This window comes from Phymastichus coffea, unplaced genomic scaffold (genome assembly GCF_024137745.1).
Source record: "Phymastichus coffea isolate CEN01 unplaced genomic scaffold, Cenicafe_Pcof_1.1 PCOF00153, whole genome shotgun sequence".
Lineage (NCBI taxonomy): Eukaryota > Metazoa > Arthropoda > Insecta > Hymenoptera > Eulophidae > Phymastichus > Phymastichus coffea.
In genome coordinates, this window is record NW_026706964.1 from 1 (window position 1) to 13549 (window position 13549).

At 51.2% G+C, this 13549-nt stretch overlaps 1 protein-coding gene across 1 annotated transcript in view; it reads right to left on the minus strand.

Annotated features, from left to right (window-relative positions):
• Positions 1–6: 6 nt before the first annotated feature.
• The window catches only part of LOC131672545 (uncharacterized), a gene marked incomplete at its 3' end in the record, with an annotated part of 31432 nt that continues 17889 nt past the window's right edge, over positions 7–13549 (minus strand). The window contains exons 2-4 of the mRNA XM_058949843.1: positions 4024–4215; positions 645–2740; positions 7–197 (exon numbers count right to left, since the gene is read on the minus strand). Of these exons, the coding sequence (XP_058805826.1) occupies positions 7–197; positions 645–2740; positions 4024–4215 (2479 nt within the window). The remainder of the gene's footprint in view (positions 198–644; positions 2741–4023; positions 4216–13549) is intronic.

Consider the following 13549-nt stretch of genomic DNA (forward strand, 5'->3'; position numbering starts at 1 on the left):
GGTGGCGGAACAACTGGTATTTGTTGTGACATCTGCTGCTGCTGCTGCTGCTGCTGCTGCTGCTGTTGCTGTTGCTGCTGCTGCTGCTGCTGGTGTTGGTGGTGCTGCTGCTGCTGCTGCTGCTGTTGTGGATGCTGCTGCAGTCGAAATTCTTCCGTTTGGTGGAGGTGAAGGTGAAGCGCTCCGACCTGGGAGTTCTGTCGAGTGCACACGATGCAACAGTGAAAAATTAACATTCTAACAAGTCAGTCGCGAATGTGAACCAAGTCGCCTTGAGTGCGCCAACCACGACTTTTCGAGTGGCGTTATTTTTAGTGTCATTGTGCTGGTGTACGTGGCGGCGGGTGGTTAGTTTATCCGGCGGATGTTTTTTGACGGAGCGTTGAAAATGACAGTCTAGTTACTTCGAATAAAAATGCTTGAACTTTCTGGCACTCTCGACCTTGAGAGCGCAGAGAAAAATGATTGCATTAGGAAATATGATTTCCGCAGTAAAACTTGCTCTCAGCTGTGGGGTCGTTCGAGTCGCGAGAGTATCTCCGATTGAAAAGGGCATCGTTCGTTTTTTGCGACTCGAAAAAGGTAAGGTTCGGAGTAAGGTTAGCCAAAAGTGAATCCTTATAAAAAAATCGTACGATACTCACGGGTATCGAAGCGGGCCTGACGTAATATTTCGGCTGCGGTTGTCCTTGCTCGATCCTGCCGTTTCTCAGATAAGGATACCTCTCGACGTGATCGGCATAATTCGTCGGGCTGGAATTGTGCGGCGGGAGTATCCTCTGTATATTCTGATAAGTTGGATCAGTCATCCCGTTATACGGCACGAAGTACATGGTACGATAACACTTGGCTCCGGCCACCGCGGCAGCGGCGGCCACCGCGGGATTAGCAGCTGGCACGTAGGAGTAGCCAGCTGGATGCCTGTGCGGCTTCGGTAGCGTGCTGTAGACGCCCAGTGGCGCAGTTGTTCCATCGCCACCGCCGGTCATCCTCAGCATTCTCAAGGTACCGTTGTGCCGATGGTCCTGCGGTATCATCGCGCGCGGCAGCGTACTCTCGAGGTACGACAACGAGGTCGCGGGTCGCGCTGCCTCGAGAAGATTGACGCCACCCTCCGTGATGCTCTGGTAGATCTCGTTGATTTGCTTTTGCATGCTGTTGATGCGCGACACCGTGCTCGGGTCGGCAGCGTACGGCAGGTGGTACATGTCGGAGGAGGAGGACGCCGCGTCGTCATCGATCGCCGTCGCTGTCGCCGGCGCCGACGGGAAATTCAGTCGACATGCTTCTGGTAGCGAAGTCGCAGCTGCGCTGCGAGTTCGAAGCTGTCGGACGATTTCGTTGGTCGTCTCGAATTGGGCTTTGATACCGCGCACGGACGGCCGTCGGTTGAATCCGTAATCGTTCAACTCGTCATCCTCGTCCTCCTCCTCCTCGGCTGCGATGGAATTCTTCGAGCTGTCGTTGTTGTCGCTCCTCTTCTCGTCGACGTCGTACCGCCTCTTGATGCGCTCGGTTCTCGTCTTCTCTTGCTCGACGAACGCCAATAATTCGTCGCTGGCGTCCTGGCCAAACGAGTCGAGCGACGGGCCCACCGACGTTGGCGTGCCTCTGGTCACGTCGGGTGGTGCAGCTATGCCTTCTTGCAGGGCATCTTCGATGTCTTCCAAACTGTACGAAGAGTCGGAATTGTAACCCACGGAGTTCCTGTCGCCGGCTTTCGAGGGCATTCTGTAGTAATCATCCCTTCCGTCGACTCCGCTCGACGCGACGCACGAAAGTGGAGCTAAGCTCGCAAGGAACTGCTTCCTCGCCTCGGAACTCAGTTTCTGACTTGACTTCATAGCCATGGCTTGTTTGGCACCCAGGCCGATGTCCGGAAGGTTCAGTTCCACGTTAGAGGCGTTCTTCTTCGGGCCGAACAGCTCGGTGATCTTCTTGTACGCCGAGTTGTGATGATGATGATGCGACTGGACAACGTGACCCTTTGGTCGTTCTTCGCCCGAAGGCGAAGTCCTGGCTGGTAGCTGGTGCATCGGCATCAGTAGACGATCCTCGCCTTCGTCCAGCGTTTTTCCCGACATCAGTCCATTAATTCCAAGACTGTTGTTGTTATTGTGATGGTGATTGGTGATGACTTTGCCGGAATTATTATTCTCGGATGTGCTCGTATCGGCGGCGTCCTCTTCATCGTCGACGCACGTCAGTTGTCGTATTCTCTCCTCGAGCGACAGATCCTTACTCTTCAAGCTCTTTTTCTTCAAACTACCAGTGTCGTACTTGCAGAGGCTCCTTCTCAAGGCATTTCTCTCGATGGTTCGTTTGATCGACGCGTCGCCCGCCGCATCCAACATCCTCAAACCATTCGACAATTTTTGGCCTTCCCCGTTGTCCATACCGGAATCGTCCAAATCGAATGATACGCTTTTCACCGGTGCAGGTGGCGGTGAGATGAAACGCGGATCTGGGAATAATTGTCGCACCGCCGAGTTGGGCTTCAAGCTATTCGATGCCAGCTTGAACGCCAGGCTCAACTCGGCGGGCTTCTCACCGTCGGACTTTAATTCGCCGTTCTTCGGAGTGTCATTTTGAGAGGCGTCGATCGCTGGGTGATCTGCTTCGTCGATTGACGCGTTATTGTTGGCTGGTCGACTTTCCTCTTCGGAGATCTCGCGAACGATGCGACGCTCGGTCACCGTCGTCATTGTTATCGTCTCCACGAGGTATCGCTGCTGAACATCTGGAATTGGTGACAAACAATCGGATTGATTTGGCTGCATGATTTTTATTCATTTTATTCCGCTTTAAAAAAGCGTGCACGGGACCTCGGCCAAACGCGTTGCGTAATTTTCCTCGCTGTCGGCCAACCAACGACGCATGATCGACAAACGGCGCTCGCGGATCACGCGATCGTCGGACAGTTCTTTTTTTGACGCATTCACGCGCGGAAGTAAGATACAGTGCGGATCGGGATTAGATAAGGCTGGGATTATGAATTCAATCGTAAAATCTAACGATAGATCCGTTTCCAATGGCGACCGTTCAGCGCTACGTCAGATATACCGTTTGCAGTCACTGCGGAGGCAACGAAACGTAAAAATAAGAGGGACAGGAGCACGGCGGCGCGATCGATTTCGGACGAATGGATCGTCCGGGACGCCCTACATTCGTCTGCGCGGAAAACGCTTTAACGCATCGCCGCGATGTGTCCGACGAACGACCGACGGTAATCGAAGGCGACGAATGGACGTTGATCGGAGCTGGCCCGTCGTTCCCCCGGACTAAGTGTCCGGGGCGTCGAGCGCAAGCGCGTCTGGAAACCCGTATGAATTCGCGCTAAGGAGGCGACGCCGTGAGCGCGCGGGGGCTGGATACGCAGGCCTTGATTGCCACCCTTTGTGCGACGACCGCGCGACAGCAGACAAGAGAAGATCCAATTCCCCCTCCCCTCTCTCTCTCTCTCTCTCTCTCTCTATCGCTTTCTTGCGCCCGCTGCAGCATCTGTCTTCGTGCCTTGCCTCGCGCCCCCCGAGCGACGATTAAAAACGCGATTGTCAGCGTTCATCTCCAGTTTCTCTAAACCGTAGCTTCCCCGTGGGCGACGCGCGTTACTATCGTTTTGAGACAAGTTTTGCGCACGAGATCGTGCGTTAAATAGCTCAGCTCTAGTTCACCGTGGAACAAAGCACCTTATGAAGCAGAACGGTTTCCTTATTATGATCGATCGACGCGTGCTACTAAAATCTAATGATCTGGCAGTGTCGGATGATCGTACAATTCCTTTTCACGAAAAAACAGAAAAATAAAGGAAACACACTGGCACGCAAGAGTGTTCCACGAGAAACGAAGGACTCTTGCCTTACTCGACCCCCTCGGTAGGTCCGATAAGCGTAGTGTCCGCGGTTATCGACTGGCTCGCGGGAAACGCGAAAACCGATCGGCCAGTGCCGTAGATACGCGAAAATCGTCGCGTTACGGGACGACGCGCGGAGGCAAAAGATCGTGCTGCAAACATAGACTTACCTGGTGTCGTCTGCTGGGCATGATCGATCGTGGGTTGCGCGCCGTTGGCCTGCTGCTGCTGCTGCTGCTGCTGCTGCTGCTCTTCTCCGCGAGCGTTGTGCTGCTTGGGGCCGGCCTTCTCGTCGTTACTCGCCGCCGCATCGCCGCCGCTCGCGGTGCTGTTCGACGCTGCCGTCGCCGCCGCCGCTGCCTCTGCGAATTTCAAAGGGCTGACGTTAATGCTCGGCCGACTGGGGGCTCGCGCGGGTCGAACGCTCGCCCTCGCGTCGGCGAGAAAGCGACGTCGTGTCGCCCGTTCGCGGCCAAGCGCGGACTGTCCGCACCGAGCGCCCCGACGACTTGAGCGCTCGGAGGCAAAGTCGAAGGATGCGGCTGCGAAGACATTCGCGCAACGAGCTCCCTCACTGGGTTGCGTCTATTGACCGAGCGGACGTGGCCAGTTAATACGCATCAAGAATGATTTCTCTCTCTCTCTCTCTCTCTTTCCCTTTTTAATCAGAAAACTAACAAAGAGAGAGGAAGGGGAAAGCTTCGCGCTCGTTATCACGCAGATAAAGTCCTCGAGAAAAAAATACTTTTCTTTCTTGCCGTCTTGGAACGAAGTTTGCGAGAGCCGATAACTACGAGCCTTATTTTTTCTCACTCTCGCTCTCGACTCTACGCGCTCGTCCCGCGTGCAGACCAAGTTTTGGCCCAGTTACGCCGCCGGCAGAGATCCGGAAATTAATCCCAACGTGTCAGAAGTTTTCGCTGAAGCCCGCGCGCGGCTCGACTCGTTCGACGCGAGAGTGCGTTGCAAGGATTATCGAACGAGGTCGAGACGCCGGGATTCCGTCGCCCGATAGCTGCCACATCCCGCTGGCGCGGCCCGTCGCGTTGGCGGAGGAACGGCGCGCTTCGCGCCGACGAGACGCGAGATACGGGCACAGGGGCTCGGCGTGGGAGACCTCGCGAGAATCCCCTTACGTACTCTCGCGCTTGGCCCGGTACTCGATGCGAGCCTCCGATCTCATGTCGGCGCGTCGACTGCCCGAGCGAGCGCGCGCGCGCGCGGCATTATCGCGGAGGCGAAGCGCTTTATCGCGCGAGGAGACGGAGAGAGAGAGAGAGGAAGAAGGCCGTGGGAGAAGCCTGCCATGCGGGCCGCTACGCAGATAACCGGCGCGCAGGTGTACGAATTTCACGCTCCGTGATCACCGCCGGGTATGCGTGCGAAGGACGACGCTCGCGAGCGCGAGGAACGGCCGCGCTCTGATTCGGCAACCGACGTTGCTGCTTCGAGGGCCGCGCAACTTGTCGGAAACATTCCCATTCGGCGAGACGCAGAACCGTAGACGCCGAGGCGAGCGAAGGGAATAATCGGATTCCCGTAGAGCGAAACGCTAACGAGCAGATTCGCGAAGGACGCGTAGCCCCGACAGAAATCGAGAGCGCGGAGGTTCGTCAGCCTCGCGGGCGAGATAATACCGAAGACGTGAAAATCCGATGGAGCTCGAATAGGCCCCCAAGCTCGCGCTCGCGCCAATCAGTCGTCCTCGGGAAAATTCAGCCGCGTCCCCCGCTCCAAATTGCAAATTCGATTCTACCGGCATCGCGCGTATCAATTTGCAGCTCCCCCTTGAGACATCTCGGGGAAAGGCGAGCCTCGTTGCGTCAGAGGCGCGAGACGCGCAACGGAAATACTAATCCAAAAGGAGAAAGACGAATCGCTTGTGCGCGTAACGCAGCGCCGCGACTCGCTTACGCGAGCGACTCTCGCGCCCTTTCGAAGGGAACGAGAACCGCCGGGCCGCCGCTCTTCGAGCTGCGATGTCGATCGCGAGCCAATCTCACCGCCGCGCGCTAACCTACGGTCCGTGTACGGAAGGCGAAAGGTTAGTCGCCGTTTAGAAAGTGGGCTTTCGAGTGGCGCGCCGAGAAGTCGTGTTTCTTTTCTTCGCGTATTCTTCCTTGGCTCTTCGTAATGGTAGACGATTCGATATCTCAACAAAGTTACAACGGAATTTACGCATACGCATACTTTGCAAGCGAGTCGTTCGTGCGACAGAAACGAGCGTACACTGATCGCCGACGCACCTCGGAAACGTTTCGGGGAAGATATTTCACAAACGGGGAAAAAGGAAATCCACGAAACGTTGCACAAAGTTTTCTTGCCGACCGCAGTCTCGAGATTATCTGCGCGCGCGCGCGATAAAAGGCGAACGACAGACGTTACTTTCCGCTTCCCAGAAAGAAAAGCTCTCGATCGAAACAGCTAGTTCGCTTTCTATTTGACGGCGATCGCCATTACGAACCTGACCCACATACCATCGCCGTCCGTTTCCATTTTCCTACCGCTCCGTGGGAATACCCCTCCGCCGGCGAATTAATTTCGCGCGACGAAATATAATCGATAATACCGTGGCGCAACGTTCAAACATTGCAGGCGGATTTCAGCGCGAGCCGCGCAGCTCGACCTACGGCCAAAACGAATTGGGCGACGCGAGAGCGCGGCGTCGAATCTAATTAAGATAAAACGCGAGCGAGCGCACGGCAACTTAATCGTCGCGAATATTAGTTGTCACTGCTTGGCTGGAATGACAGAGCGCAGAAAAAAAAAAAAAAAAAAAAAAAAAAACAAATAAGAGTATCAGATAAAATGTTATGCAAGTCGGCCGAACGTGCGCTTATCTTAATAAGTCATCGTTTACGCTCGTGCCTGCATTGTTGGACTTCTTGTTATACACACACACACACACACACACTTATACATATATTTTTTTTTCTTTATGCTTCGTTTGTATGAATTAAGTAACTTACCGCGATCGAGTGTTGTTACAACTGCATTCCATGTTGAATTAGTTGTAGCAGCGATTTAATGATTTTCAGAGTGACTTTAATAAAGAAATCGTCTCAATCTTCGTTATTAAGATAGAAAGCAATTATATACAATTATTTTTAAATTTAAGTTCCATTTATCTGTTTCTTTATAGTTCTGAGAAATATATAAAGATGTCGATATTGCACCTACTGTACGAAATGAAAACAAGATAAAATATTGACATCATCGATTGTATTGTATTAAATTGTACCCGTATTATATAACATCATCGATTGTATTGCATTAAATTGTACTCGTGTTACTGATACTAACAATTGCTAATCAAAGTTAAAATATTTGCTTATCTCTAAATGTCATTTTTGAGATGCATACACAGTGACATCGCGCCCAAACATCACAATTGAGAAAATCTACTAATACGTAATTAAAGAGGAATGACTCGTGTTCGTCCTCCCATCCACACAAAGCAGTCAAGCCATTCACTCAAAAGTGACGAATCAAAGTTGCAGTAGTTCGTGATTGTCTCGTAAAGGGATGGTTTGCAAATGTGACAAAGGGACCTTACGACCGCGACAAAAAGAATTCTCGGCTAATTACTCATCCCTGTTGCGCGATTTCGCGCATTCCCGGGTGCGAGAACGAAGATAAAAAAAAAGGAGAACGCGGCGGAGAGATTCCCAAACGAAAAATTTCGTTCTCAGGCCGGCTGTGCGCACACAATAGAAGAAGAAGAAGAAGAAGAAGAAGAAGACGAAGAAGAGGAAAACATTGAAAGGGCAACGCTTTGTGAGCGAAGTGGCTTCATTGTTGCGGGCACTTAATATGCCTGGCAGCGACAGAAGCTTGTACCCGCCGAAGAGATGCATCCTACGAAAGCACGGCGCGCGCGACGAAATTTGGACGCGACGCGAATGACGATTCGCGCGTCGGCCGCGTGAGGTTCGATACGCCGCCGCTGGACGCCAAACCGAAACCGCGCTCGCTCGTCGGGGCGCACTCGACGTGCGAACGCGGCGACAGACCCATCGGCAAACGCAATTTGTCGCGGCGTCGTCGCCCGCGCTAAGCTTCGCGAACGGCTTGTCGCAAGAATTTTTGATACTCATTGCGCGATCGCCCCTCGCAGCCGAAGTGACTGAATGTACTTCCCGCGGCAGAAGCGTTGCGCTCGCTCGCTCGCTCGTTCGGCCAGCTGCGTATGGTTTTCCCGATGAAGCGCGCGCGGCCGAGAGAGAGAGAGAGAGAGACGGAGCGGGCAAATTTAGCAAACGTCCCATCGCGCGTACGCCGAGACGAGGCGGCCGAGACAAAGGAAAATCAATTTTCCATTAGCAGCTCGTCACTTAAAGCCGCGGATGTCGCTAAAATGCAACTTTGGTTACGCAGATGTGTACAAAGGCCCGAGTGACGTTATGAGAGCGCCAGAGAGATGGAACGGGACGGGGGAAGCGCCGCTGCAGAACAATGCGCGACGAGTGCGCTGGAATTCCGCACGGGCGCTAAACTTTTCGTTTTGTCTCTCTGTCGTCGTCGACGTCGCGTTTCGAGTATTTTTAGGTGACGGGACGGAAGCGCGCGCTGATTCACGCGATCTCATCGGTCGTTGTCGCGGGGCAGGGGGCAGAGGCTTCCCTGTATATCGAAATAAATGTATACATCGACTGCTGGTTTTCCTTCGGAGGAACCTTTTGTGCCACGCGTTTTGTTTCCCGAGGACAATAAGAGCGAGCGAGCGAGAGAGAGAGAGGTGGTTCAACTCTCTCGCCGCGTACAGCGCCGACCGTTTCTATTTTATTTTCTGCCTGCGCGCAGGTGGATCGGGACTTTTAACTGGAGATCGTCGCTCGTCCCGCGATAGTTTCAATAAAGCGCGCAGTCGAAAGAACGGCACGCGCCCTTAAAAAGCAGGAGTATCACCGAACGTTACGGAGCTTTGTGATTTTTATTTATATGTTTGCTTATTTTTTCCTTCTCTCGAAATTCGACGAAACTCGGCAAACGCAATAATCTCGATTTGATTTCGGCCGAGCAATACAAAGGGAAAAGTCCGCGAGAGGCTCAGTTTCACCGCGACAAGCGAGATCCGTAAAGTCAGACGAACGGCAATGATCGTCTCGCCCGGGGCTATCTCGTGGCAGACCGCGCGCTTTTCTTCGCCGAAAACGCGTTCCACGGACACGGTCGATCAAGTCGCGAGCACAGAGTCGAGTCCTTGGACCTCGGCGGAGAAAAAAACCGTTGTCCCGGCGTGCGCGTGCTTCGCCATTTCGGCCAATCGATATCTCGCCAAAGCCGGCTGGAGAAGGGGGCGGTGAGGCCGAGGGGGGCACACCAAGTCACATCCATTATGCGGTCGCTTTATCTCTCTCGCGCAGCAGCAGCCTCGGTGCCGTTCGTTCTAGCAGGGATGTAGGTATGCGTGCGGATACGCGTGTGCTTTTCGGCATTAACGACGCGCCCCGTACCGCGCGGAATGCGCACGCCTCCCGCCGAGGCCGAGAGAGCGACTCTGGTTACGACGGCCTGCGAGGCTCGATGCAAAGTCGACAATTAGAATTACGCGATGGCCGACCTTGCGGCCAAATTTCAGGTGATCATTGTTAAATTAAATTTGTTTCCACGCGCCGATTACCACTTCCTCGCACTTTTAATTGCTCTGAGGTCGATCGACAGATCGCCGCAGCTCTTCTACGCTGACTTCGCGTAGTTGAGTGGCGCGCATTTGATGCTTGGATCGAGCGAATAGTTTCGCTCGGAGGCGTTGTATACTGCTCAAAGGAATAACAGAGGATTGCGAAGAAACTATTTGGATTGTGGTAACTGATTATGGCGACAGGATTGGTAAATGGTGCACCTGCCTCAGTTGAGCCTCGGTTGCAGGTTTCTCAAACTACATCGTCGATATAAAAGCACACGCAATGGAGTAACTTGGAAATGTTTGATGCAAGGACCTCGACTACCCAGCGCCACGGTCTTATCGCTCACTACGCTGAACCTTCGCCAACTTGGGTGCGTCGTCGTTTATTTTGGCGCGAAAATCGCGCGACGTTAAAAACGCATCGAGAAGACCGTAGTGAACGCAGCGAGCGTTGCATAACGCACGCTCAATTTCGATATTAAAGATACCGTCGCATGCTCTGAAAAATTGCAAAGTTAATATGCTCAATGGCAACTTGCCAGTTTCAGTTTCAGCAGTTTCGCGAGCACTCCCAACAGAAAGCACAGCGAAAGAAAGAAAAAAAATAATCGCCGAGGGAGAGCAGCTACGTCACTCGCACTCGTCGACAAAATTATGCGGAATTTGCGCTGCTGCGCGTTGTTCCTATCCGCTGCTCGCTTTTTAATTAGTGCCTGCTTGTCTGCTATCTCTGCGAACGGCAAAAATGTCTTGTTCAATTTTTCACACCGCTCGAGAGCGCATCGGGATTGAGAGACGCGTGCATTACAGTAATGAATTTCGAGAGAGTGAGAGAGAGTACTGCTTTTTCTTTCGCTCTCGTACCTACGTTTCGAACTGCGATTATCGAGCTGAAAAATAACAAGTTCCATTTTATACATGAGCTTAGCAGCTTTGTCGTCCTTTCGCTTTAATAACTTTCTGCCGTCACTTCTAAGAACGAATGCATCTGTGGGTTAATGAAAAACAAAAAATGAAAGAATACGAAATCTTTCATACGCCATTCGAGAGAGAAATTCAAGCGTCTATACCTGTACCTCAAAAATTCCGACCCGGTTTGCGCGCACAAAACTGCGCGTAAAGCAAAAGTGACAATTCTCATCCAACTGTTGCGCACGCGATACATTGTAATGCAACATTCAAAGTGAACCATTAACCCAGTAGTGCGGAATACGAAAACAAATAAGGATAAAAGTGCGCGTTAGTCGACAATGAATGCCCAGCCAACCCCGCGATGAAAGCTCGAGCTAAACGAATTCGCTACAGTTTGTCCGCGCAACTATCCGGCGCGCCGCGCGTAGGCGAGTAATCTCCCGTAAAGTTGCGCGATTCGCGTGGGAAGCCGCAGATAAAGCTTCGCGTACGCCACATTTTTTTTATTTAATTATGCGCTCGCAGCGCTGTACTTACGGCACGCATCCCCTCCCCCCCTCCGCCTCTCTTTCTCTCTTTTTCCTCTCTTCGTGTTTGCCCTTCGTCCTATTCGCGTCTTTTCCAACGGGTAAATAGCCCAGAAGCTAGCAAAGCCTCGGAGACAGTTTCCTCATTTTCGGCACGAAAGGAGGTTTGCTTAGTTTTTGTCTGCCACCGAAGGATTTTTCGTGTTTGACTTTTGCGTCGTTGCCGTTTTAAATTATTCGACGAGTTCAATATCTTTTCTTTTATATACGCGTTCCTCGAGTTTTCTATTTATAGAGACGGCTGCAGGAATAGATTTTATTGGAAACCCATTTTGAAATGTTATATAAATCGCGTATAGCTTTTATAGTTCGCATAACATCGAAAAAAAAAATGAATAAAAAATAATAAAACGCGAAAAGATATTCGTAGCGCGGAGGCGTGTATAATTTACCTGGGGTAATTTGCAAGAATTCCGCGTTATTTATTTATTTATTATTTTTAAAGGCAATCCACAGGGAATTCTCTTCGCGAGAATGTCGGTGGATAAATATTATCCGATATAAACGTTGTACGCTAACGAAGTATTCCACGCGTGAACATTCGTTTCATCAATTTGCGAATAGAAAAGATGGATATTTTTTGCTTAATGCGAAGCAATTATCGTTGAAAGAGGGAGGGCGAAAAAAAAAAAAGAATTGACGGAAAAGAGAACTCGCTCAGACACCGTGAAAATATAAATTCATGAACACGCTGATTCACTCTCGGCATAATCGACTAGTTGAAGCGAACCGCCCACTTCCCTTTGGTACTAACAACCCCCGCCCTTTCTTTGTTGTTGTTATTATTATTTTTTTTGTTCAGCATAGCCGTCGGCGTGCGAAACTCGCGCTATGGAAAAACTCGCTCGCAATGCTAATGATTTTTCTGCGCGTGTACGCCGCCGCCGTGCACTGCTCATAATGACCCTCAAGCTCCCTTTTCCCACGCGACGGCTTTAATAATTTTCCGGGGAATATCACCTCTCGCCGCTTTATCTTCGCTACAGGATGCATCGCGCGGGCAGTTTTGTCTTATCGCTCGCGAGGAAAAATCGATTTAGCTCGTTCGCACTTGCTTCCTCGATGGTCTTTCTCGTTTCGTGCAATAAGGCCAAACTTCGTTTGCCTGGTTACGCTCCGTATCCGCCGGTCGCCAGCGCGTATTTTTTTTTTTTTTTTTTTTTATTTTAATGTTGCGACACGCAAGTTTCCGGTCGGCGCTGAACAGTTTTTCAAATAATAGCGCCGCTGCCCGGAGAATTCGGAGTCACGCGTGAGAATCCGCCTTCTGACGCGATGAGAACGCCGTGGTCGTGCCAAAAAGCATTTCCGTATTTACCAATTGACTTGTTATTATTATTTTCTTTTCTTTCGCTCGAATTAAGGTTCGCGTCGGACGGGCGAGCACGAAAACGCACAATGCTCGTCTTGGAGTCCTCCTTTCTCCCGCGACGAGAGCAAGGTCGACGCTGTAATCGACGAAACCGCGTAATGTGCAGCGAACAGCGGCAATAAATAACACGCGTATCGTGCACGCGCAGCGCCACTGCCCAAAGCACTTGCTGCATACGAACGCGCTTAATCGTCGTGTCGCGAGGAAGAAGAACGTCAAACGTCGCCCGGCGTACGAGAGCCGCGCGACCGCACGCGCGTCGCCATCTCGCAAAAGAATATCGCTGCCCTCGGCTTCTACGAGCCGAAACAGCAGAGGGAATATTCAAACGAATGAAAACAAAAAAAAAGGAATCGCGGCACGTTCGCGCTTCGACGCAGAGAGCACACGAATCCAAAATCAGCTTCGACCCCAATTTGCAAACACACGCGGAGGCCTAAAATCGCATCCTCCCCCTACGAAGATTCGTTTGATATTCATGATGTTACGGGGTGAGTTTGCCGATCGTGAATTGGCGAGTTTGTTTTTCTTGTGGTGCTTCAGCAAAAAGAGAGAGAGAGAGAGAGCTGACATTGTGATTTTGTGGATGATCAAGTTTGACGGAGGATTTTGGGGTGTTTGTCGGTTAAATTCAGCGGGTAATTTTAGTTTGGCTGTTTCAGTCGGTTAGTGATGATTTTTTTATGAAGCCGAAATATCAAATAAAATTAATAGTCACGTGTTTTTCAACTGAGCATTGTTAGTATACATTTAATTAATTGGCTTTTCACAAGTTAACTAAGCTTCAATAAAGGCGCCTCGAATTCCATCGGTCGACGAATTACAAAACGTCGAACTCGATCGTATATCGCGTGTCGGAGGAACACTTGAAAAAATGAAAAGTTTGTCGAAAAATAAAAAGGCATTTTTTTCTCACGTTATCGAGTGCAGTCGAAAGATCACCATTGCGGACATTTGGCATTGACATTTTATTTTCCCCGCGAAACGGCACACATTCATTTTTAATTTCACCGTTAATCACATCTGGATTAACAACCAACTTTCGTTGAAAAATTCATCGGAGGACGGAAATAGGACGAGCGCCCGCAGAGGAAGGATCCGAAGAAGCAAAAATGGAATGCTGTTGAATTTTCAAAGGGTCATTCCAAGCGTAGCCCAAGAGAGTGAGCGCGAGGAAAGAGACGTGGAGGTCGATG